The 27432-nt window shown below is 37.0% G+C and overlaps 1 protein-coding gene across 11 annotated transcripts in view; it reads right to left on the reverse strand.

The window, feature by feature from the left end:
- Nucleotides 1–27201, reverse strand: part of CELF4 (CUGBP Elav-like family member 4) — a 1491885-nt gene extending 1464684 nt beyond the window's left edge. For 5 of the 11 annotated variants that reach the window (XM_073680447.1, XM_073680442.1, XM_073680439.1 and 2 more), the window contains exon 1: nt 26721–27199. In XM_073680447.1, coding sequence (XP_073536548.1) covers nt 26721–27057 — 337 coding nt within the window. In that variant the 5' untranslated portion in view covers nt 27058–27199. Of the gene's footprint in view, nt 1–26720 lie in introns of all 11 variants that reach the window. The other 6 variants (XM_073680446.1, XM_073680445.1, XM_073680444.1 and 3 more) reach the window with 3 other exon arrangements.
- Between the last annotated feature and the right edge of the window lie 231 nt (nt 27202–27432).

Here is a 27432-nt window from a genome sequence, read left to right on the forward strand (position 1 = left end):
GTTTTTTCATAAAGATTTGAGGGACGTCCAGTTCTATGTAATGTTACTGTTGTATAAAATTTAAACCACTTCTTGATGACATCTTCACAATGTTCCATGAAATATCTAATGACTTGGAAATATTTTTCTTTCCCTTCTCCTGACTGCTAGCTTTGAACACTAAGATCCCTTTGCTGTGTTGTAAGCTGTTTATCGACCATGGCTTCTGCTGTAATATGCAACTAAAAAAATCAGGAAAAGTAAAACTAGATCAGCTAAATTTTCTATGAGGATAATCAGACTCACTGTAAATGATGTCAGTTGTGTACTGACTACTATGTAACATAAGTTGAAATGTGATTGGCTAATTCTGAACACAACACTATCCCCAAAAGTAAGAGGGTGTCCATTCTTATACAACCACAATATTTGACTTTTGATAGTTTATTTTCTCGCTCAAAATGATCTCAGTTTGTTTCTCAGGGGATTTGTACAGACTATGGGTCACATTAAAGATGAAAAAAGTTATTGATACAATTTTTTAGCAGGGGTGTGTAGACTTTTTATATCCACTGTGTATACGTACATATCTGTTTATTTATTAATCCATCTATAGATACATTATATTTAAATCTATCTATACGTTTATAGACATATGCATCTTTCTGTCTATATATTTATTATCTATTATCTATTGATATTTATCTATCCATCTACACATCTATTATATATGCATCTATTCTTTATTCATTGATTATATCTCTATTTATTATCTGAACTGTACATCTATTTATTATTCTATAGATTTTATTTACATATACTGTACATCTATCTATCTACCTCTATACTGTATCTATGTTTTCCTAACAACACTCGTATACCTTTGTAGTATACTATTCTGTAGGGTCTTCAAGGAGTTTCTTTTGTGTTTGCCTTCAGGACTTTCAACAAAAAAAATGAAAAAATAAAGAGAAAAGATAAGAAAAAAAGATAGTAAATAATGGAGGGAGTCAGCGGCTTCCAGGCAGAGGCTCCCATACCCTACTGTGATATAAGCTGGCAGAGTCTCTGTGTGGACGGTGCAGCTACAGTAACTGCTGCCAAACCAACTCACACAGAATTATAAATTGTATACATTATGTGGGTAATGTGCATTATAATGTGTGTTCCTTACTTGCTGGGCAGAGTTTTAAAAGGATTAAGAAAACCCCCAGACACAGCGCTACTTGTACACGATCACATTTCTACTAAACTTTCCAAATGCGGAGTCGTTTTAAGCTTAATTTTCTTTTGTGCTGTTTGATCCTTGTCTATATCGGATGGTCTGCCAAATGTGCAAGTTACTTGTTAATGTTTCCTATAGGGACTTGGGCTAGTAAGGATCTAGTAGAGAAATGTGAATAATCTATAATAAAGTACTTATCTGAGAAGGGAACACAATGTAGCGACTCATTATGAGTGATTACTGTGTCTTCTCAAGGCGACAAGATGCAGTTTTCCAAACTGAAACTCTTACAGAGAAATTAGGAAGATTTTGATTCTGAGTGGTTGTTAAAGTAATAATTATGTCACATGACTATTTTAAATTATGACTATGGAAAAAGTTGTACATAAAGGGGAAAGGTTAAAATTGGACTCCGTCCATTTCCCAGTAATATTTGTCCCTATTTCTTGAGAACATTGAGATTAGAGGGCCAAATATTAAAGTAGCACTCCAGTTTTGTTTCTTTTTAATTCATCATTTCACTATTCCCCCACTTTATATGATTCAGCCAGTACTACTATTTTTAGCTATCTATTTTTAATTGGAAATTCATGGTATATTTCATTATGGTTACATCATGTGATCACATGGTGACCTTTTGTGAATTACATGGCTTTATGTTCTCTGAAGAGAACCATCCAGAGACCAGAAGTTCATGTATAGTGCAACTGAATGGAATATACCACTGAAGTTTTCTATGAAAGAAAGGAGGGGAACAGAGAAAGTGAGGGGAACAGAAGCTCATATCAATGATGATCATGATGACTGCCCGGTGCTTGTCACATAGTTATATTCTAGGTGAAGAAGAGAGGAGAACAGAGAAAGTGAGGGGAACAGAAGCTCATATCAAAGATACTGAGGATGACTGCACAGTGCCTGTCACATAGTTATATCCTAGGTGAAGAAGGGAGGAGAACAGAGAAAGTGAGGGGAACAGAAGCTTATATCAAAGATAATGATGATGACTGCACAGTGCCTGTCACATAGTTATATTCTAGGTGAAGAAGGGAGGAGAACAGAGAAAGTGAGGGGAACAGAAGCTCATATCAATGATGATCATGATGACTGCACAGTGCCTGTCACATAGTTATATTCTAGGTGAAGAAGGGAGGAGAACAGAGAAAGTGAGGGGAACAGAAGCTCATATTAAAGATAATGATGATGACTGTACAGTGCTTGTCACATAGTTATATTCTAGGTGAAGAAGGGAGGAGAACAGAGAAAGTGAGGGGAACAGAAGCTCATATTAAAGATAATGATGATGACTGTACAGTGCTTGTCACATAGTTATATTCTAGGTGAAGAAGGGAGGAGAACAGAGAAAGTGAGGGGAACAGAATCTCATATTAAAGATAATGATAATGACTGCACAGTGCCTGTCACATAGTTATATCCTAGGTGAAGAAGGGAGGAGACCAGAGAAAGTGAGGGGAACAGAAGCTCATATCAAAGATACTGAGGATGACTGCACAGTGCCTGTCACATAGTTATATCCTAGGTGAAGAAGGGAGGAGAACAGAGAAAGTGAGGGGAACAGAAGCTTATATCAAAGATAATGATGATGACTGCACAGTGCCTGTCACATAGTTATATTCTAGGTGAAGAAGGGAGGAGAACAGAGAAAGTGAGGGGAACAGAAGCTCATATCAATGATGATCATGATGACTGCACAGTGCCTGTCACATAGTTATATTCTAGGTGAAGAAGGGAGGAGAACAGAGAAAGTGAGGGGAACAGAAGCTCATATTAAAGATAATGATGATGACTGTACAGTGCTTGTCACATAGTTATATTCTAGGTGAAGAAGGGAGGAGAACAGAGAAAGTGAGGGGAACAGAAGCTCATATCAATGATGATCATGATGACTGCACAGTGCCTGTCACATAGTTATATTCTAGGTGAAGAAGGGAGGAGAACAGAGAAAGTGAGGGGAACAGAAGCTCATATTAAAGATAATGATGATGACTGTACAGTGCTTGTCACATAGTTATATTCTAGGTGAAGAAGGGAGGAGAACAGAGAAAGTGAGGGGAACAGAAGCTCATATCAATGATGATCATGATGACTGCACAGTGCCTGTCACATAGTTATATTCTAGGTGAAGAAGGGAGGAGAACAGAGAAAGTGAGGGGAACAGAAGCTCATATTAAAGATAATGATGATGACTGTACAGTGCCTGTCACATAGTTATATTCTAGGTGAAGAAGGGAGGAGAACAGAGAAAGTGAGGGGAACAGAAGCTCATATTAAAGATAATGATGATGACTGCACAGTGCCTGTCACATAGTTATATTGTAGGTGATCACAGTTTAGTCTCACCAACTATTAAGGAGCATATAGATGGGAGGATAACCACAGTTTTATCCCAGCAGATAGAAGTGGTATTGGCACTAGCTGACCATGTGCTACTGTACTGATGCAACATGGAATTTATAGCAAATAATAGAGAAATAACAGGCAGGATGAAATCTATGAATCACAATGCAGGCTATAGGGAAGAAAGCAGTACGTTGAACTACATGGAAGTAAGTGCATTGCACATAGGAGAAGAGCAGAGTGTGATAGGCCATAATGTGGACGGCACAGCTACAGAAGAAAAAAACTTGGAGTGTTTCTTTAAGGCCACGGCCCCACTCTCAATATTTGGTCTGTATTCGGTCAGTATTTTTTCTCAGCAGTGGGAGCCAAAACCAGCTGAGGAACAATCAGAGAAAAGGTATAATAGAAACAAGTCACCCATTCTGCATTTATCACCCACTCCTGGCTTTGGCTCCTATTCCTGAAAAAAAATACTGACCGAATACTGACCAAATACTGATAGAGGGTAGCTTCAAGTTAAGCGCCTTTAAATACAATGGCAATTATAAGAAATGGCTATGGATATATACAGAGACATTTTGAAGATATTTTCTGCTCTATTCTGCTTGTTCAGTGGAACATTCGCATGCCATAAACCCTCCCTATTAATAGCAGATATTTTCCGTGTGTCTTAGAACACTTTGAGTTTGTGCTCTGTAACACCTAATAATTGCCTCCATGATCCATCTATCTCTATATATTCATGGCTTTCTCTGCACAAAGAAAATGATAATTTACGTGAAGCCATGCGGCGCTGCAACAGGCCCTTCCACGAGAAATTCTTCACGCTGTGAGAAAGATTTCAATCGGATGTAATTGCCATTTGAAATAAAAAAAAAAAAATTACACAATTTAAAAGCGCATTAGCGTCCTCCATATACAAATGAACTGCTAAAATTATAATGTGAGTGGGGGGAAATATCTGACATTAACGTAACACACATTAGAGAGCAGCAAAACTAATTGTGTCAGAAAGTAAAAGACATTGTACGCTCTGCAGAAAACTCAGAAAATTGTATCTGGAAGAGGTCAGAATTTTCACACATATGCGCCCGTATATTCATCCCTGCTTTGTCTGTGCTACCAATGCTCAGCAAGACCTGCTAAGAAAGTCCAGTACTAAGAGGGTCAATATATAAAAAAATACATCAGGAGTAAAGAATTATTGCACAATATAAAGTCTACAAATCATCTTTTATTATTTGTACTATTACTTCCAATAACTAGAGCTAAATTATTATTATTATTATTATTATTATTATTATTATTATTATTATTATTATTATTGTGATTATTGGATTTATTACCTACACTAAAAAAATCTAAATTTTAATAAATAAAAAATACAAATAATGTAGAGGTATCTATCATTTATCAAAAAAGCCTTTGACATGTCAAAGTGCCAAGAGGGGCTACAACAGGCCCCGTAGTTTATGCACCTTTATTACTGATTGATTGGTTCTGCTCTGTAGACCTTCTATGGATCTGTGCGCCGCTCTCCAGGAAAAGCTGTGTTGAACGGAGCAGAAATGAAGGGGCACAACCTTTGGTTGAGCAACGTTTTAGGACTTAGATAAAAAGGTTAGAAGTTTTTATCATTTTTTTTTTTTGCAACAATAGGTACCTTATTAAATACTGTTAGAAATACTAATTTATTTAAATACTAATGCTACTGCTGTTTTTACTACTTCGGCTAAAAATACTTAGAATAAAATATTACTGCTGTATACTACTGATAAGAATGATACTATAAGATGCTACTAGTACTTATACTAATAAAAATACTAGAAGAAAATACTATCACTACAACTATTAATATTAATAATCAAAAAGTTAAAAGATCTCTGCTATTACTGATAACTCAAAAAATATATTCTTACTACTTTATATTACTAAAACTACTAATACTACTACTATTTATTGATTTATTTTACCCCCCTATATTGCGCCATTAATTTCGCAGCACTTTACAGACATTATCTTCACTGTCCCCATTGGGGCTCACAATCTACATTCCCTATCAATATGTCTTTGGAATGTGACAGGAAACTGGAGAATCTGAAGGAAACCCACGCAACCACGGGGAGGGTAGGTTATCAATATCAGATCGGTGGGACGCTGACACCCGAAATGAGAAGAAGGATATCTAGAAGAAAGAAGAAGGCAAAGAATTGGAGGGAACAGAAGAAGAAAGAAAAGGAGAAGGAAAAATAAGAAGAGCGAGAAGGAGGAAATGAAAGCTAAGGATAAGAAGGAGAAGAAGAAGATGAAGGCCAAAGAGGAAAAGGAAATGAAGGAGAGCAAGATGGAGGAGAATTAGAAAAAGATGAAAAAAATGGAAGGAGAAGGAGGTGAAGGAGATGAAGGGGGAGAAGGCGAGAAGAAGTAGAAGGCCAAGGAAGAAAAGGTGAAGAAGTAAGAGACCAAAAATTAAAAGAAAAAAAAAAGTATGAGATAGAGGAAAATTAGACGAATTAGAAAAAGATTAAAAAAATAGAATGAGAAGGAGGTGAAAAAGGCGGTACAGGAGGAGGAGCATAAGAAAGAGGAGGAGGAGAAATGGAGAAGAAAGAGAAAGAGGAAGACAAGGAGGAAATGGAAAAGAAGAAGGAAGAAATAGGAGAAGGGAAGGAGAAGACAAAAAAAAAGAAGAAGAAGATGAAGGAGAAAATGAAATATATTAAATAGAATACTAAAACACTACTACAACTAAATTATTACAATTACTGACATCACTTTGCTTTTACCAGTATGTTTGCCATGCTGAGAGTGTGCAGCTGTGCCGTTTATTTCATATACCTTTATCAAACTTGAAGCTCTGTTTTTCTCCTGCAGAGATACAAATCCCTTGTAGACCTGTGGCTAAACGATAAAATTCAGTTTGCCCCCATTTTTAAAACGTCGGTGTATCTGGCCGCGAATGGTGTAAAAACCCGAAAAGCCACAAAATTATTGAGCAAATAGAAACTAATGAAACATTTAACAACATTTCATGCAGTTTTATGCCAGAAAACTGACATAGACCGCTTGATGAATCGGTCCCTTAGTTTATATTAAAGTTGTGGAACTTTTTTTTTTATATAAATCTCCCCAAAGTAACTTTATTAATGAGAAGTCTATGCAAATACTATAAGATGCTTTCACACATCCATAGCCAGTAAATTTGGCAATGGCCTTCAGTTAATTAACAGGAAGATACAAGTTTAACTTGCTGGAGTCGCCTCTGAAGTTGTCACACCAGGCTGAGCTGTGTGGCGTCTGACTGCGCTCTGCTCTGGAGCTATTAAGGAGTTAAGTATGCTAATTAATGCACAGATAAATGCTGGTATTAAACACTCACCGGGCTGTGCATCCCCATAAAATCACGAGACTGGAAATCTGATTCAGAATGTCTTAAGGCAGCTAAAAATGTTTTATTGCTTTATATAAACTTTTACAGTGTTTTATGGTCAGCATTGTCGCTTCTTACTGCATGAGAAAGAAAATGCTATGTGTGCAACCGCCGCCCGACACCGATATATACACTGAAGACGATGCATAGGTAAACAGATAAAATGTCACATATACCCGCCACAGGCAAAAATCTGCCATTTATCATGTCTGGCCCCAAAGATGTAATGCTAAATCTAGTCCTCCAAAGAGACATATCTACCAGGCAGACATTTATAGGACAGCAGCCAAGTAGTATGGACAAGTAAGGCTATGTTCACACATCATTTCTGGGTTTTTTTTCTGCAGCAAAACCTGATCTCTTGCCAGGAGGTTGTTCAGGATTTTTCTTGCTTCTTTGCTTGTTTTTTTGGTGCGTTTTTTGATGCGTTTTTTTTCCACTGTCCTTTTGTCTCTTTTATGCATGTACATAAAGTTCAGTGAAAAAAAAAAATCTCATTCTGGTTTTGGCACAAAAAAACGATGAAAAAACTCGAAAACACCTGCGTTTTTGGTGTGTTTTTTTCAGCTTTTTTTTCACCACCCATTGCTTCCAATGTGTGAAAAAAAGATGAAAAAACGCTAAAAGAAGTGACAAGCACAAAATCCTGAACAAAAAAAAAAAACATGATGTGTGCATGAGACTTCTGGAATCTCATAGACTTTGCTGGTGCTGCAAAACGCAGTGGAAAATTTGCATAAAAAAAACGCATAAAAAAATGTTGAAAAAACCATGATGTGTGAACATGGACTAAGAGTGGGAAACACAAAAAAATGTCTTATTAATTAGAACAATATTGTGGCGTGTATGCAGGGACGGTTTAAGACAAAGTGGAACCCTGGGCAAAAGTTTAAAGTGGGGCCCTAAATGCTAACACTTTGCACCATCACACACAGACATGTCAGTTGTATTTACATGTGTTGAGTTTAGGCCATTAAACAAGAGTGATCAACAATATTTAAGTCGCTCGGCGCTGGTTTCCCGGCCTCTTTACAAGGGTTGACTAACAATGACGGGCACAGAATAATCACCCATACAGCATCATGTTATCAGCAGCTCGTCTGCAGTTTACACAGGGCGATGTGCTGCCGAGAGCAATGATTTTTGTTCTGCCATAAGCAATCCAATCACCCGATGAATGAGCAGCATTTTACTCATTCGTTGGGTGATTGCCAACATGTTTACACCTCTGACGTCTCGTCTCATCTGTGAGGCCGGGATTTATAAATGGATGTGTTTGTGTCAAACAGTATGTGACATAAACATTGTAAGTTACACACACACATATATATACACACACATTGTACACATGCATGTATACACCGAGCACATACACACACACATATATAAATACACAGAGCACACAGACATGTATACACAAAGCACATACAGAGCACATACATATACTTGTATACAGAGCACATACATAGACATATGTATACACAGAACACATACACACAGCATCTTCATATAGTAACATGCATAAAAAGAGCACATACATACAGACACATATACCTGCCAGGAGCCCATACATTCTAAAGTTTTCACTAATATATACCACAAAGAGCCCATACATTCTGATATATTCACTAATATATACAACCATGGAGCCCATACATTCTAATATCTTCACTAATATATACAACCATGGAGCCCATACATTCTGATATCTTCACTAATATATACCACCAAGAGCCCACACATTCTGATATCCTCACTAATATATACAACCAGGAGACCATACATTATGATATATTCACTAATATATACCACCAGGAGCCCATACATTCAGATGTCCTCAATAATATATACAACCAGGAGCCAAAATATTCTGATGTCTTCACTAATATATACCTACCCAGAGCTTATACAGTCTAGGCTCAACCACACACAGAGACACACACAGATAGATACAAGGACAGACAGACAGAGACACATATACACACAGACAGACATACAGACAATAGAGGAATTACCACCAGTCCTCTTCACTTCTTCAGTCTCTCGCAGAGTACAGGACCTGTAGTGACATCATGATCACATGTCTAACAAACAGGCAATCCCCACATGTGTTGTGCCTGTCTACCATTGCAAAACATGCAGCCGGAGGGACTCAAGCATATTACCAGAGCATGCCCAAGATACTCGGATAATACTCGAGCATGCTCAGATATCAAGTTATCCGAGCATGTTCGCTCATTACTAATTCTTATACGAAGTGGCCAGCATTATAGTAATTTCATCCTATGTACTTGTAAAGGAATAATAGGAAGCAATATTATAGTAATTATATTTATGTACATACTGATGGAGCAGTATTATAGTAGTTATATTCTTAAACATAAGGGCAGTATTATAGCAGTTATATTCTTGTACATAGGGGGTAGCAGTATAATTGTTCTATTCGTATACATAGGGGGCAGTATTATAGTAATTATATTCTTGTACATAGGAGCAGTATTATAGTAGTTATATTCTTGTACATAGGAGCAGTATTATAGTAATTATATTCTTGTACATAGGAGCAGTATTATAGTAGTTATATTCTTGTACACAGGGGCAGTATTATAGTAGTTCTATTCTTGTACATAGGGGCAGTATTATAGTAGTTATATTCTTGTACATAGGAGCAGTATTATAGTAGTTATATTCTTGTACATAGAGGGCAGTATTATAGTAGTTATATTCTTGTACATAGGACCAGTATTATAGTAGTTATATTTTTGTACATAGGAGCAGAATTATAGTAGTTATATTCATGTACATAGAAGCAGTATTATAGTAGTTATATTCTTGTACATAGGAGCAGTATTATAGTAGTTATATTCTTGCACATAGGGGGTAGTATTATAGTAGTTATATTCTTGCACATGGGCAGTATTATAGTAGTTATATTCTTGTACATAGGGTCAGTATTATAGTAGTTATATTCTTGCACATAGGGGCAGTATTATAGTAATTATATTCTTGTATATAGGGACGGTAGTATAGCAGTTATATTCTTGTACATAGGAGGCAGTATTATAGTAGTTATATTCTTATACATAGAGGGCAGTATTATAGAAGTTATATTCTTGTACAAAGGGGGCAGTATTATAGTAGTTATATTCCTATACATAGGGGGCAGTATTATAGAAGTTATATTCTTATACATAGGGGACAGTATTATTACCGTTGGTATTTTATTTTAAATAGGGATCAGTCTTATACTATTTATACTTTCAGCTTACATAATCTGTGTCATCTGTCTGTCTGTCTATCTATATATCTCATATCTATCTGTATGTAACCTACACTAAACAATTGTTGAATTACTTCAGTAATTCCACATAGATAGTAATTTTTGGTAGCAAAGCTCACAGGTCGAAACGAAAGGCATAATACCAGAGAGGCTGATGGATAATGCACAGAACCTTGAGAGCATTTACTGGGAAAAGCAGTTTCTATCTACAGAGACAAAGCCACTGGGCACTGCCACATGCCTGGATGCTGATTACCTAAAGATTATATTGATGATGTAATAAAAACTCGCTCTGTTCAGCTGCACTGGGGCAACCAGACAGAGATTACAGAAAATAAAGTCTAGAAGAATAAACATCGAAAGCAGTGGGAAAACTACAGAGCGGCCTCCGCTCATTACATCAGCCTCAATACACCGATTCCAGGCAGAACAAATGAGGAAAGTCTTGCAGGTTTATGATTTCTTCTAAGTACAGATATATTGGGGTGCCATATGGGAAATAAAGGGGTAACCCAACCTAAATTATAGCATGACCACATTGTTTTGATATTGCTGACGCTGTGACTAACGCTGTCATTTCCTCGAAAAATATATTAGTAATCTTTAAAGAGATTGTTCACTACTTTAACATTGATGACCTAACCTTAGAATAGGTCATCAATGTCTGATCAGTGGGGGTGCGACACCCAGCACCCCCGCCGATCAGATGCTCTCGAAACCGGTGGCAGCTGGAAGTGCTCATTGATGAAGCTGCTCCATCTATCAATAGTGGCTGTGCCCGGTACTGCACACCCTATTGATTTGAACAAGGGGCGTATGTGCAGTACCCAACCATGGCCATTATCAGGAGATGGAGAAGTTCCATAACTGAGTAGTTTCTGCCACTGCCAGCACTGAGATCAGATGATCAGTGGCGGTGTCGGGTGAACAGACATTGATGACCTATTCTAAGCCAAGGACATCAATGTTAAAGTAGTGGACATGTCCTTTAAGTCACTTCTCACCATACTAATGCAATACATTACCCTGACATATTAGAAAATCCTTTGATAGGTTGCAATGCTTGTCACAACCACTGAGTAGCTATATAAAAACACATGCAGCAGAACTTTCTCCTAACAGAGTATCATGTTTTTGTTTTGCTTTTTAGCTGATCATCTCACACCACATGTCTTGGGATATCTTGAATCGGAAGGAAGTGTGATCTAAGTGAAATGATCAGGGCTCTAATCTCATTCAAAAATGGCTCCTTGATAAATATTCATTTTCTATATATTTTGAGACACCCTTCACGACATCCTTGATGGGGCTAAATATTAGTACACCTTAAAATAGCTGCCGTTCTCACAAGCGCCCCTATCTTTTAGCTACATGCTCCGTGACTAACATGATCTCCATCTCATATGGTGACACAACCAGTCTGGACATGGCCCGACACCGTGGATGCAAAAGAAACCCTTCTGTAATATGCAACGCAGCATTGTCCAACATTCGACATATTTGCCTGTCAGTCAGTGTGTGGAAATATCTGCTTAACTCCATTACTCCCTCTCTTGGTCTAAAATTAGCTCTCCCCTCCGTACCTGACACCTTAATTGCTTGTGTGTTTGTGGAGGGTTGAGGCGCTGCCAGGAAAGGACTTTGAACTGAGCATCAAAGCCGCACACAGCGACGTAATGCAGAAAACTCCTCGCTGCTCCGCTAAGACCAAAGCAGGACGTACTGAAAGGAAGCATGGAGGCCTGGAAAGGAAAGACGTCCAGTCTATGTACAGAAAAGAAATCAGCTCCTTATACAGTGTAGGAGGCTGCAATCACCAGGAGCCAGACTCAGCCTCTCACAGACCCCAAACTGCAACGCCAAGAAGACGCATCACAATTTTGTAACTTCAGTATCTAATATATATTTATCTATCTATCTATCTATCTATCTATCTATCTATCTATCTATCTATCTATCTATTATCTATCTATCTATTATCTATCTATCTATCTATCTATCAATCTATTATCTATCTATCATCTATCTATTATCTATCTATCATCTATCTATCTATCAATCTATTATCTATCTATTATCTATCTATCATCTATCTATCTATCTATCTATCTATCAATCTATTATCTATCTATCATCTATCTATCTATCTATCTATCTATCAATCTATTATCTATCTATCATCTATCTATCTATCTATCTATCTATCAATCTATTATCTATCTATCTATCTATCATCTATCTATCTATCAATCTATTATCTATCTATCTATTATCTATCTATTATCTATCTATCTATTTATCTATCTATCTATCTATCTATTATCTATCTATCATCTATCTATCATCTATCTATCTATTATCTATCCATCTATTATCTATCTATCTATCTATCTATCTATCTATTTATTATCTATCTATCATCTATTTATTATCTATCTATCTATCTATCTATTATCTATCTATCTATCTATATCTATCCATCTAATATTTATCTATCTAATTATCTAGCTATTTTTGTGTCTGTTGTCTATTGTCTTTATCTATATGTAATATATTGTAATATCTATATATTTGTCTATCTATAATTTATCCATCAATCATCTATCTACGTATCTGTCGGTCTATCTATCTAATCTAACTCTCAGGCTGTCTATGTTTCTATCCATCCATCTTTGCATCCATTCATCCATCTGTCTTTCTGTCTATTATTTCCATCCATCTTCTATCCCAATGTTGCAGTTGAGTACAGAATATGAATTATTAGGTTCCATTTCCAATTTATCCACTTTAATCTTTTCATTATAAAGATTTTTTTTAAATAACGCACTAGGGAAAAGGAAAAAAAAAAATCTCCATTTTTTATTTTACACGGAAGCATTTACGGTAATAACAATTAATATTAATTGTATCTATATATCGGCAACATATTCCGCAGCCCTTTACAATTAAGCGGGGACCTGTAGAAACCATAAAGACATTACAGAGTAACACATAGTTCACCAGATACAGGAGCAGCGAGGGCCCTGCTCACAAGCTTACAATCTACTAAAAAAGGTCAGAGGAGGCCATAGGTCCTCTTTATTAATGGTTTAAAAAGGGAACGATCGCTCATGTAGCTAATAAATCTATAACTAATATATATTTCAATTTTTTTTTTTTATGGAAGAGCTGATTGCAAGATATCACACGTCTCACTGAGGCAACCTTTGTATTGGTGTAAGAACCATGATCAGGAGGTTGCCCAACTCAGGTGGGCATCATCCATTTATTGCATTGTATGGTATGAACCTGTGCAGGGCTCCCCCTATCCATTGTCACAGCAATTGCAACCAATATGAAGATCACATTTTCTATTTGTCCAAAAAGAAATTCGAGAGATGTAGAAGGCTTATTATTTCTACAACGAGGGAGAGTCGTGTAGGGTTAAATAGCTCCAAAATGAAACCTCACCTTTACTTTATTCCATATTTCATTATATTGTATAGCACTGTACAGACATTATCATCGCTGTCCCCATTGGGGCTCACAATCTACATTCCCTATCAGTATGTCTTTAGAGTGTGGGAGGAAACCGGAGAACCCGGAGGAAACCCATGCAAAGACGGGAGAACATACAAAATCTTTGTAGGTGTTGCCAGCCACTATGTTGCCCCAATTTTTCAGTTAATGGTGCAAAATGTATTCCATAGCTTCAGAGATAACAGATGAAATATATATATAATTGTTAATTATGCACTATATATATATATATATATATATATTGTTAGCGCAAGGATGTAATTAAATTATAAATTAACGAGATTTTCTCTGAATAAGAATTTGTTTCATGTAGGAACTTAGTGCACGATGGATATATTACCAACTATAGACTTTCTATAATCCCTATACTGATGTAGATATCACTTAACAGTTCATTATATTGGAAGAGATTAATGCCATCTGCTTTATTGTACATTCGCTTTTCTCGCCATCTTAATACATGTTTCGCCCACACGTTCTCTCTCTCTCTCTTTCTCGCTCATCCATCTGGCGCAATACACATCATATCACATATGGCGGGGCCAATTTTCAATAATGATGGATACATCTGTAGACTTACACTAGGCTCTCGTAACGCCAACTTTATACTTTCTTCTCTTTACCGTCAACTCTCAAAATCCCACATAAGGGAAATTATCTGTACAAAAAAAAAAGAGAAAAAAGCAACTGGCGCTGAGATTGTGGCTCAGTCTCCAGCGCCTGATGGGAGAGGCCTCGTCCAGGTCTCCAACGTGGCTTTGTTCAAAAGAACTGACTCAGTGAGAAAGAGATAAAAGGCGACTTAATAAAGCCTGATTTGTTCTCTTCTTCCTTTGTGTTCTCTTTGTGTGTAGAAGACATTGATTATTCCTCCACATACATGTCATTTTCGCTCCAGTCATCTCCGTGGAATTAGTAAGACATTACATTGGCTTCTTCTGAAATCTCTGAACTTGAAAGCCATTAATAGAAATGGCTGTCCCGATCTGAAGAAAAAAAATATTGTGGAAAATTGACGACTTGGTTGAATAAAACCCAAATAGCTGATTTAGAATGGAGAAAAGTTGAGCAAATGAAAGAATAATTAAGACTAGAGATGATCAAATCTGCCAAGACTCAACTTCACCAAATCACATGGATTTTTCTGTGAAATTTGATCAGTGAAATTTTTCAATATTAATTGAATGCTCCTTATTATCTCTCTAGACCCCAGAGCATAATAAACATAGGTTCACTGTGCCTTCAGTCCACCATCCAGTCCTTAACATCTTTGTGGGCCTCTTCACTCAAGGCAGTGACTTCTAGCATCCAACTAGACTATACTTCTGATGTCACTTGGACAACGCGAGTCTAAATTTGTGACATCTCAAAAAATGATATCCAATGACCAGCTGAGCTAAAACCTGTGGCTTACAGTGAAGAGGCAGAAGAGAATGATGTGCATGAAGGGAGAAGGTGAGAAGAGGAAGCACGGGGGAAAAAGATGGTGGGTCGCAGGGCAGCAGAATAGGTAAGAAGAAAGATTAGTATTCATATTATTATTTTTTTACTAGCACTATAGGGTTTAGTAGAATGGTGGCCACGTCTGGCCAACATTTTGCCGAATAGGCATTGAATCAGTTGCAAAAAATCCGTATTCTAGATTAGGGATCTCGTGGAAGTTCAGGTTCTGGTACCCGACCCGAACTTTATTCCAAAGTTCGGTTTGGGTACCAGAACTTTAACCAAACTTGTACCAGAACCCGAACCCCATTGAAAACAATGGGGTCCCGAAGTTTTGATCTGGAAAATATTTTCTCTCTCCCTGAACTTCCCCTGGAACTCCGAACATTGCAATGGACTTCCGGGAGGAGTTCGTGTTCGACATTTAGCACCGAACACTAACTGTCCGCTGTGAACCCCAAACTTTCAAGTTCAGGTTCGCTCATCTCTATTCTAGATCAAAACAATTTTTTGCACAATTCAAGAAAAATAAATTTGCTCACCTCAAGTTAAAACTCACAGACGACAAAAATCAGAGAGTTCAATTATAAGACAAGCTCTGCTATTTTGCTTGTCTGGGTTATCTTTGCTTTCCTAATCTCTTCAAAAAAGTTTTTGTTGGGGAAAATTTCTTTTCTATCTAAAGTTCTTTATCTGAGGCCTCAGCCTTACAGCACCGTTACAGCATCTGTTAAGATTTATTTTTTTCTATTTTCTAACATTATTGGAGTTGAGCGCCACCATTTTGAAACCGCCGGAGAATTGCACATCTGTGATTGGTCGCAATTTCTTCTATTTAATCGTGCCGGTCATCTATCTACCACTACTGGTTGTATTAAAATTAACTTTAATTACTTTAACGAATAAAAAAAAAGAGCTAAAACAAAACAGATACATGACATAAAGGGGATATATTATCCATATATGATCTACTATAAGGTAATAACGTAGAACATAGCGATGACAAATGTGTTATTTATCCCTTATGGCTCTTTCTGTAATTTAAAGCAACTTACCAGATTTCACTACCCCCCCCCCCAGATGACAAGGTGTAGTTCTCCCCCACATTAAACACTGCGATAGCATTATAATATAAAAATATTATCTTATATATTCTAAAAATATGACAAAATGTAGTATTTCGGAGAAGGTAGAGATCATTTCATCCGATGTTGGTAAGCTTACCATATGTAATATCAAAATTTGCAATCAGGATACACAAATACAGCTCCGAAGACTTATATCTGAAAATCAGCCCTGTTACATCTGTCTGCCGTCAAGTGGAATCGCTCGGGGCATGAAATAAAGCAGAGTAAAAATAATGTAATACAATATCATTTAGTGCCATCAAGTCTGTTTCATCTCTCGTCTACCAAATGGATCGTTTCAGCAGAGCTTTTGTTTGGGTATTGTTTTTTTTTTATTGTTTTTTTTATTTAGTTTTCCTTCCAGGGCTCAATGGTTTGCTATAAGAAGAGTCAATTTAAAAAAAAAAAAAAAATTACAATAAAATATGTAGAATATTCCATCAGATTGACTGTACATGGTCATCTTCAGTATTCACACCCATCATTACTGAGCATTTTTAACTGTACAGCCCTCTATGAAGCTAAATCGCAAGCTAATCACACTCTTCATGATTCTTCCAGCGGACTTCTTTTTTTTTTTTTTTTTTTAGACGAAGCCAAAGAGTTTTATAAACACAGGTATCTACTATGGCCATTATGTTGTTTTAAATCCCTATTTCTCCATCATCCCTGTTCAATTGGAGAGGAATAATATGGGCCAACCTGAATACAGGAACATCGGGGAGGGGGGAAAAGCAATAATTTTCACTAGAAATTAAAATAAATAAAGAGCCACTTGCCATCAAACCCAAAGCTTAAATGCCACCAATAATCATATATTGTACTCACAAAAATTGAGATAAAATTCTATAATTCATCTTCCTTAAAAAAAAAGTAAAAAAAATAATAACCTATTCTTTACTACTATAATAAAAAAAAATAAATCAAGGCTCTTATTAGTAATAATTTTTCATTTTTTGTTCTCTTTTAATGTTATTATCATTATCATTGTTATTATCATTATTATTATTATTATTATTATTATTAGTGCCAACATGTTGCATGTGGCTGTGTACAGAAATACCCACCTACAGTAGGGCTCCTAATCAAAACTTATTATCTCCTTCATACGCATGAAACATTAACCAAAAACCATTAACTTTTATTTTTTTTTGCAGAATGGTAAGAAATTAGTCTAGTCCGAGGCAAATAATGAAATAATTCCAGCACATGAAAAACAAGATTAATGCATAAGTTATTAGTATTAATACTATTACTATTCATTAATATATATGTGTGTGTGTATGTATATATATATATATATATATATATATATATATATATATATATATGTATATATATAATTCATTACAACAAAACTATGCAAGAAAACTTCAGGCCTTATAACTTAATGACTAAGTGAATATAAAAAGTATGCATATATACATCTATATCTATCTATATATATATATATATCTATATATATATATATATATATATATATATACATATACACATCTATATATGTATATATATAGATATATCTATTTATATATGTATATATATATATATATATATATATATATAGATGTACATACTGTATATATATGTGTAGATATATATACACATATTTATATGTATAAATATATATACATGTGTGTATATGTATATATATATATATATATATATATATATATATATACACGTAGATATCTTGTTAATGAAATGGACGTAATAATAAAAGAAAAAAATACATATATGTATAAACACACACACATATATATATATATCCCTGGCATGATGTGTCAATAAACTATCATTTTTTTGGAATATGGTGTGCTGCCTTTTCCCTTTGTATATACGTAGCTATATATACATATATATGTGTAAATTTAAAAAAATATATATATATATACATTTTGACTATATACATGTATACATTTTTTTATTTTATTATTACATTTATTTAGTTATTGAGTTAGGGAGTCTGTGTTTTTCTTGCAAAAAGTCTTCTTGATATTAATATTTTAATAAAAGACTCTATACAGACTGCAAACAAAGAAAAAAAAATTCTTGAATGCCCAAAGTAAAAAGGAGAGCCGCAATATCACCGTATGCCAAAAATAAAATCATTTTTCTTGATAAAACTTGTTAGCATCTTAAGTTAAGTTTTTAAATGTGCGACATCTCCGAGTTCAGCTCTGGAAAGTAGAACAGTTTTGCAATAAAGGGTAAAATAGAGTAAAAGTTTAACACGCTCTATGCAAAGGTCAATGAAAACTGTTTTGGAGCGTAAAACCTAAAATCTAAAAGAAAAAAAAGCTCTAAATATTAAAAAAACACACAAAAAATGAATGAATTAATATCTATATCTATATCTATATCTATATATATATATATATATATATATATATAAAAAATATTTGGTGAACTCTGATTATTACCTAAGTTTATGCCTTCCGTATAATCATTCAGTCGGTCTAAGAAAATTAAAAACTGAAAAGAAGTCACGTTACCGCCGGTTTTTATGAATTAACTGAGTATATTATGGAGTTTTCAGCTTTATTACTATGACCTGTAGGTGTCAGGTTTCCGAAGGTTTTATGATTTTTACTTCTCTGTTTGTCTATATACTAAGTCTCGGTGTTATAGCACCAGGCTCTTAATACATTAAAGGACATGTAAATGCCTTGTATTTAAAAAATAAAAACCATTCTGCATCTCATGGCAGAAACTTTAGACCCAGTTTGATGTCCTCCTGGCCTGTATTGACCAACCAGTATATTGACGACATTAATAATGTACATGTGTAGTATGAACTGTCTGTGGGACTGCTGCAGCCTGTACACTGCATAGCTGTCATAACACTTAAAGGAGTATTGATATACTTATTATTAAGTGTTCCTTGCCATTTCAGTTGTATGAAATTTCCTAACCTTGAAACATCCTAGTCTTGTAACCTTCATTTTCGCTATTGTTAACATGAAGCTGTGACCCCTTTAGAATCTATCACATTCCCAAGCACGACGTCTTCGATAGGGGCTTGAAAAAAAAAAAATACGGATTGCAATATATCTTTTGACAAGCTTCATTTAGCAGGGGGAAAGGTATGAGAGATGTGCACCCTACACAGATGCTACACTGCATCTTTACGCTATGTGAGCCATTCTTCCTGAACTCCCACCCACCGTATTGGAGCAAGGTCTTGATTTCAAGGTTAAATTTCTAGGCCCGCATACCAAAGTCGTGATCACTGTGTAAATATTAATAATAATTACTATAAAAGTCATGAAAAAAATCTTCCAATGTTCTAAAAAGTATATTAAGATTTTTATTTATTTATTTATATATTTATTAATTTTCATTACTTATGGAAATGACTAGTTGGTTGTTTACGTACATATAAAAATAAGTGTTTTCTTTTTAAATAAAAAAATGATCGAAAAAAGAACCAAGTAGATACATTATTATTTATTTTATATATTTGATACATTTTTTATATCCTTTTTTTATTATATATATATATATACATATATATGTATATGTATGTCTATATATTTATATATATATATTTTAAATAACATACTAGATACATTGATATTTCACTTGTTGCTGTTAAAGGCTGGGCTCAACTTTTTAGGGTCATAAAAAAAAACCTGAATGCAATCCAAGCATTGATACATTAATAAGACTATCCAAAATGGCCAGACCAAAGTAAACCCATGGTTATTTTTTTTTTATTATTTTGTTTTATAAATCCATTCATACCAAAAAAATCATCAAGCGCATTCCTTGTCTATTCAACTATGGTGTCTATAGAAGCTTTGCAGATTTTTTTTTTTTTTTTTTTACAAAATGCCACCCTGTGGTGGTTGCAGAAGCTTTCCAGCCAATAACATTCAAGAAAAATAGTTCATAATGCAAAATGATTACATGCACTGCAAAAATACATTGATGGAATAAAAAAATATATAGAATACTCATTTTTACCTTCGATCCGTTTAAAGGATTTAATATCGTGAAATCAAAAAAGCAATATAATTGACATATAACCCAAGTATCTTCTCATTTCATTAGCATGATAAAAACTTTTGTGTGATTATTAGCTTTTTTTTTTAGCTACTTTTTACTACAGTCATTGCTGCTACACATTATTGCAGTGAAACAGCAATGTAGTTAGTTTGCATCTGTCCACATCAATGTACTGAGATAAAGGTCAGTGGAATTTTTAGACAAGTTCTATTCCTAATGAAATAGTCAGCCCCCATGATACCACCCCCACCCACCGCCCCCAAATACTGACCCTTCATTAATTATCTAGAGGTCATCGTTGTAAGATTCGTAAGAGACAATGGCCATTGTATGTGGGCCAGTTAAGATTCCTAGAGCAAACCGAAAATAGTTTCCGGGATTACAAGGCTTGTATTTTTGAAAATACTTTCAGCACTCAAAGTTAAAAGAAAAAATAGTAAAAAAGAAAATAAATAAGTATAGTGGTATGAACTTTTTAAGGGTAATATAAAAAAACCTAAAAAAACAACAGCAACAACCAACACATCATAGATGGCAGATTACCAATTTCAAAAATTCTACTTCCAAGAAATATGCTATGAGTCACACCGTTTACTAGGCAGCTTCAACATGCACCACTTGGGTAGATGTGTTTTCTAGTGTAAACCTTCCATTTTTTGAATCATTAAATCAATATCCGAGGCTCCATGAGAAAATATTTGGAAATTAGATCAGAATTGACTTCAATCGAGATCTCCGTCGTGATGTCATATGATGGTTTACTACTCAATTGAACCAAATCTAGTAAATGCTTTGCTCTTAAATTCTATTTGGTGTCCTTGTATACCTCTCCTTTGTTCTGCTGTGATTTAATTTCTTTGAGCATTGCATTGGTCGGCTCTTATGCCTCTGTAGTTCTACGTGAATCAAGGTATAATTGTCAAAACGAAACATTTTTGGGGAAAAGAAAAAAGTCTTTAAATTACTTATTCTGGCATAGAACTTCACTCCAGAATGCTAAGGTTACTGTCCTAAGTTCTTCCAAAGATGGTCAAAATGCCAATCAAAGACTAGGTACCAATAAATTATTCACAAAGGGGCCAAGAAATATTCATATTAGGATTTACGAAGACCAACATGAAAAGCTAGCCTTGCATTGGGAAAAATTTTTGGGTTGGAGGAATGATTGTGTGCAATCTCTTAGACTTGAAAAACAAAGTCCTGTTCTCCATCCTTTTCTGTACAATAGAATATTAACTACATATGTATTGAAAGGAGTATGACCCAAGCTGCCAATGACTACAGAACATGATGAGCTTGGGTTTTCTACATTTTTGTGCCATTGAGTTACAAGTTGTACATGCAGATACGGAACAGTTCTGCTGACAGGATAAAGATAACTATGGCAGATGTCTGCTGGATCTTTTGATTGTTATACATTACAGGCCTAGCTTTAAAGCACGTATCAGCAATAAAACCTGACTCTGCCTATTGTGAAGGTCCTATATTTAGATTACTATAATTGAAAATTATTATACTAAATACCATTTGGAATTGCCTTTTGAATAACTTTAAAGATAATGCATCGGTATATGGCTGCCCAGAGAGCAGTAACATTTAGGTCTCTCAGAAGTCAGTTTCTAAGCGCACGAGGAGAAAGAAAGAGAGAGACGTATCACACGAGCGTGAAGTTATGAATGAATCGTTCAGTGGTTTAACTGTCATTAGCTAACTGCATCTGTGGGTGGGTCGTCGCCTATTTATCATAGGGGGGGGGGACAGAAAACAAATCACAAGCTTTGACCGGCGTGATAATGAGCAAAGTACAGAATTTTGGAAGGAACCTTCTCAAGCCTGAACAGGTCAACTCTAATTAAAAAAAAATTACATTTGATGAATTTTTAATTGAAGAAACACAAATGAAGGGCAAGACCCATCACTTAACATTCATCTTTGGGAATGATCCCCCCACCCTTCCCCAAGAAAAAAATCTTCATTTTAACCTTTTCTTCCATCATTTTCATAGATCATGGTCAACAACATTTGAGAAGAGTAGTACTTCGATATACCCAACGTTTCCGTCTCAAAGTCAATGTTAGGACCTGCTCTAGAATTATGTTCCTTCCGTCTATAGGGTGGCATGGGTTAATCCCTATTTAAAGCTCCCTCTGTAGTCATTCACAATAAATAAACTCAACTCCCTAAACTCTTTAATGCACTCTGTGACGGTATTAATTGGTAGATTTGGACTATCTGCTGTCTCCGAGGTGCCTCCTCAAGAATATATCACCAGCTAATTAGCAGGCTATGAATCAATATTGAACAGCATTAAATATATAGCCTTTTCCATTACTATATCCGATGAGGAACAATGCTTTTGAGCCTTAACACAAAGAAGTTGAATTGCTCTATTTTAAGATATCTAATGCACATAGAAAATCAAGGAAGGTGAAAGATTTCGCTAAGAGCATCTCACCCATGGAGAAGAAAAAAAAAGACCATTGAGTTGATACTTTTTTTTTTCCTACTGTATGTAGCCGGTCAAAAAATAAAAAGACTGGAAGCCAAAAACAAGTCTCATTCTTCACACAGTTGTCATGCTTAGACCTCGCAACAATTAATCACCAAGGGCAAGCAAGTAATTTTTTCTGCTTGCCAGAGGCACATTTTTATCAGGATTAGCTAATAAATCAGATATACCCCAGAATGAGTAATAAGAGTTTGAACTGTTTTCAATCTAGGCAAAGCCTTTGGATAAAGCACTGTGTAAGGTATCGGGTATTGTTTCACTTATACCATGAAATCCTAAGGAGCTTTCTTTTTCTACCAAAGGCTACAACATGCATCAATCTGGCAACGTTAACCCTTGAATAGTGTTATATTCTATTCTGTTTAATCTCTCCTCCATTGGCTTTTTAGATAGTTACCTAAATACAAAGGGCAAATCTGAAAATTCTGTATTTACTCCAAAAGATGTATCCATGCATCTACTCGACTCGTCGGCCCCATTTATTTTTGACGAGCGAATAATATATTTGGAATCTGAAGAATAAGAAACTCTATCGTCATGAACAGTAGGGTGTGTTACTTTCTCTAATAGGAACGATACGATGTTTTATTTACTTCCTTTTTTTTTTTCTAAAAATGTCCGACTGCCTGGAAATGCTTTAATCGCAGGATGTTTGTCCGTGTTCGGACGTAAAATGTTGCCTTTTGATGATTAAACTGGGAAATTCTTCAGGCTCAAATGCTAATGCTGCTTTGACGGATCTCATGACAATTCATCTTGGAGACAGCATTAACTTGCAGTAGTTGACTTTCTTATCTGGGTAGAGACCACCACGTTATATCAAATCCCAATTTTAAGGGTTTTTTTGTACCCCACTATTTTATGGTATATCTGGATCCCAGTTGCTCTCAAACACTGCCGAGCGGCAGGTAACAATTGCCACATGGCAAGCTTTTATTGCTCTTCATACCACATGACTGACAGGCTTCTTCTTCCAACATAATGCAATAATGTTTCTTTTTTTCTTGTTAATATGACAATATAATTGTCATCTACATCATTTCCTGATGTAATTTCTTTCCCTTTCAGTCCAAGATAATTCAGATCTGTAGAATAATCATTTTGTAACATCATTGCATTTATGCTCCAATTGAACATTGGGGGAGCAGTAGCCGGTGATTGAACCGACCCATGTATTCTCTTGTATCATAAGATGCTTGGTACAACCAAGCAAAGTTTACATTATAGTGGTTTTTGCCCAGAAAAAAAGGGAGCATGGTATCTGCATGAGTGCGAAATAGGACTTCGTCTATATCATTTTTCTTCTACCGTTCAAAGAATTTATAGAAATGTATATTCTTTTGTGTAGAGCTTGCGTCTGGGAGGTGGCATGGAGCCTTGTTCTCGCTCTGCTTTTCAGCTCCCTCTCACTCGGCTTGCCAGATGTGCAGCACAAAGTTAAAGGCGCCGGTTCAGCAGCACAGCTTCTATGGACAGTCGCTTTGCCTAAGCTAGTGGATAAGTGACTAAATGAAGGGGCTTTTCCCTGTCGGGATTTCAAGATTTCTTTTATAATATGCATCTCAATATATGACTCCATAGTTTATTTCACATATTCTTGCTTGATAAATTAAATAACGTAAGCACCATTAATTTTTCATATTTATTTCTGAGAGCATATAAAAGGACAGAATTTAATATACTGCATTTTTTATTTAATATCATGGACAGCCACCTCTCTGTCTATCTCCTTCCCAGATGTGCAGTCATGGAGTTAAAAAAGAGAATTAAGCCTGTCGTTATATAGTGGCTCTACTAACAGATTTTTTCCATCTATTGCTGTTTCCAGATGTGCAGTCACAAAGTAAAAAGAGGATTTAAAGGCTGCCCGTTCATCTGGACAACTCCTTATCCTCTGTTCAGCACCAGGCTGAGTGCACGGCTCCTTTCCCTCCTCAGTTTGGAATGGGCTGAGTGGACAGCTCCTTTCCCTCCTCAGTTTAGGGCTAGGCTGAGTGGACAGCTCTTTTCCCACCTCAGTTTAGGGCTAGGCTGAGTGGACAGCTCATTTCCCTCCTCAGTTCAGGACTAGGCTGAGTGGACAGCTCATTTTCCTCCTCAGTTCAGGGCTAGGCTGAGTGGACTGCTCCTTTCCCTCCTCAGTTCAGGACTAGGCTGAGTGGACAGCTCCTTTCCCTCCTCAGTTCAGGACTAGGCTGAGTGGACAACTCATTTCCCTCCTCAGTTTAGGGCTAGGCTGAGTGGACCACTCCTTTCCCTCCTCAGTTCAGGACTAGGCTGAGTGGACAGCTCATTTCCTTCTTCAGTTTAGGGCTAGGCTTAGTGGACCGCTCCTTTCCCTCCTCAGTTCAGGACTAGGCTGAGTGGACAGCTCCTTTCCCTCCTCAGTTTAGGGCTAGGCTGAGTGGACAGCTCCTTTCCCTCCTCAGTTCAGGACTAGGCTGAGTGGACAGCTCATTTCCTTCTTCAGTTTAGGGCTAGGCTGAGTGGACCGCTCCTTTCCCTCCTCAGTTCAGGACTAGGCTGAGTGGACAGCTCCTTTCCCTCCTCAGTTTAGGGCTAGGCTGAGTGGACAGCTCCTTTCCCTCCTCAGTTTAGGGCTAGGCTGAGAGGACAGCTCCTTTCCCTCCTCAGTTCAGGGCTAGGCTGAGTGGACAGCTCCTTTCCCTCCTCAGTTCAGGACTAGGCTGAGTGGACCGCTCCTTTCCCTCCTCAGTTAAGGACTAGGCTGAGTGGACTGCTCCTTTCGCTCCTTAGTTCAGGACTAGGATGAGTGGACAGCTCCTTTCCCTCCTCAGTTCAGGACTAGGCTGAGTTGACAGCTCCTTTTCTTCAATTCAGCACTAGACTGAGTAGACAGCTCCTTTCACTCAGTTTAGCACCAGGATGGGTGGACAGCTCCTTTCCCTCAATTCAGCACTCGGCTTAATACACTCAGTAGATCCTTTCCCTCAGTACAGCAATAGACTGAATAGACAACTCCTTTCCCTCAGCTGAGCACCAGGAAGGGTGGCCAGCTCCTTTCCCTCAGTTCAGCAGTAGGCTGAGTAGAGAGCTCCTTTCCCTCAGTAAAGCACTAGGCTGAGTTGGCAGCTCCTTTCCCTAGTCATGGAGTAAAAAGATATTTAAGCCTATCATTGAATAGTGGCTCAACTGACAGATCATTTCCATCTACTGCTGTTTCCAGATGTGGAGTAACAAAGTTAAAAGAGAACTTAAAGGCTGCCCGTTCATCTGGACAACTCATTGTCCTCTGTTCAGCACCAGGCTAAGTATACTGATCCTTTCCCTTAGTTCAGCACTAGGTTAAGCGGACAGCTCCTTTCCCTTAGTTCAGCACCAGGCTGAGTGGACAGCTCCTTTCCCTGGTTCAGCACTTGGCTGAGTGGACAGCTCCTTTCCCTTAGTTCAGCACTAAGCTAAGTGGACAGCTCATTTCCCTTAGTTCAGCACTTGGCTGAGTGAACAGCTCCTTTCCCTTAGTTCAGTACTAGGCTGAGTGGACAGCTCCTTTCCCTTAGTTCAGCACCAGGCTGAGTGGACAGCTCGTTTCCCCTAGTTCAGCACTAGGCTGAGTGTACAGCTCCTTTCCCTTAGTTCAGCACCAGGCTGAGTGGGCAGCTCCTTTCTCCTAGTTCATCACTAGGCTGAGTGGACAGCTCCTGTCCCTATGCCTTACCCAGATGTGCAGTCGCAAAGTTAAAGGGATAAGCAGCAGGCAGTTGAGTGGACAGATCTTCGCCCACTCCTAACAATGTTCTCTACCAAAACTGCAAAGCGCCCCATCCTAGCCAGCCCTCCCCACATGCGCCGGCAGAAAAGTTAAGCAGGCAGCTGACCTTTGTGCATTCCAGTGAACCTGTCCTTCAGTACTGTCAGCTCGTAGATCTTGCCGAACTCCTCAAACAGAGGCTTCAGGTCCTTTTCGTCCAGATTGCGGGGGATCTGCCCAATGAAGAGCTTGATGGCATCGTGATCCTTCATAGGGATGGTGGAAGTGCTCCCGGGACTGTGGTTTAATCCGTTCATGTGCCCGTTGGTGTTTGGGTTGCTGTGATTGCTGTTCAGGCTGCTATTGTCTGCTTGTCCGTTAGCTAACGTGGCCATCTTTATATACATAGAGGATCCTGTTGGCTTTTCTCTCTGTAACACGGTGTTTCTCTCTCTCGCACACATACACACTCTCTGTCTCCCCCTCTCTCTCCCTGCTCTGATCGGGCTTTTTTTTTATACATTGAACAGACAGGATCTGTGTCCTTTCCGTTTAAACAGGCAGGGCCGGCTCAACTCCCCGGCAGACTGAGGGGGGGTGGGTGTGGGGTTTGTGTGTGTTCTTTCTCTTAGGCACACAGCAGAGCGAGCCTGTCAGCCCGGGCTCAGTGGTACCTTCCAAGCAGCCCCTACTCAGAAATATAAGCTAGTCAATCTCCATTGTGCCCAGTGAGCAGGGGGCCAAGCATCCCTGCATTTTACTGCACGATTCTCTCCTAACATCCTCTCTTATTTTTCATCTTTTGTTTTGCTTTTTTTTTTGCAAAATTATTATTAATC

This window comes from Phyllobates terribilis, unplaced genomic scaffold (genome assembly GCF_046119375.1).
Source record: "Phyllobates terribilis strain yellow unplaced genomic scaffold, ASM4611937v1 Scaffold_1__5_contigs__length_1240528914, whole genome shotgun sequence".
NCBI lineage: Eukaryota > Metazoa > Chordata > Amphibia > Anura > Dendrobatidae > Phyllobates > Phyllobates terribilis.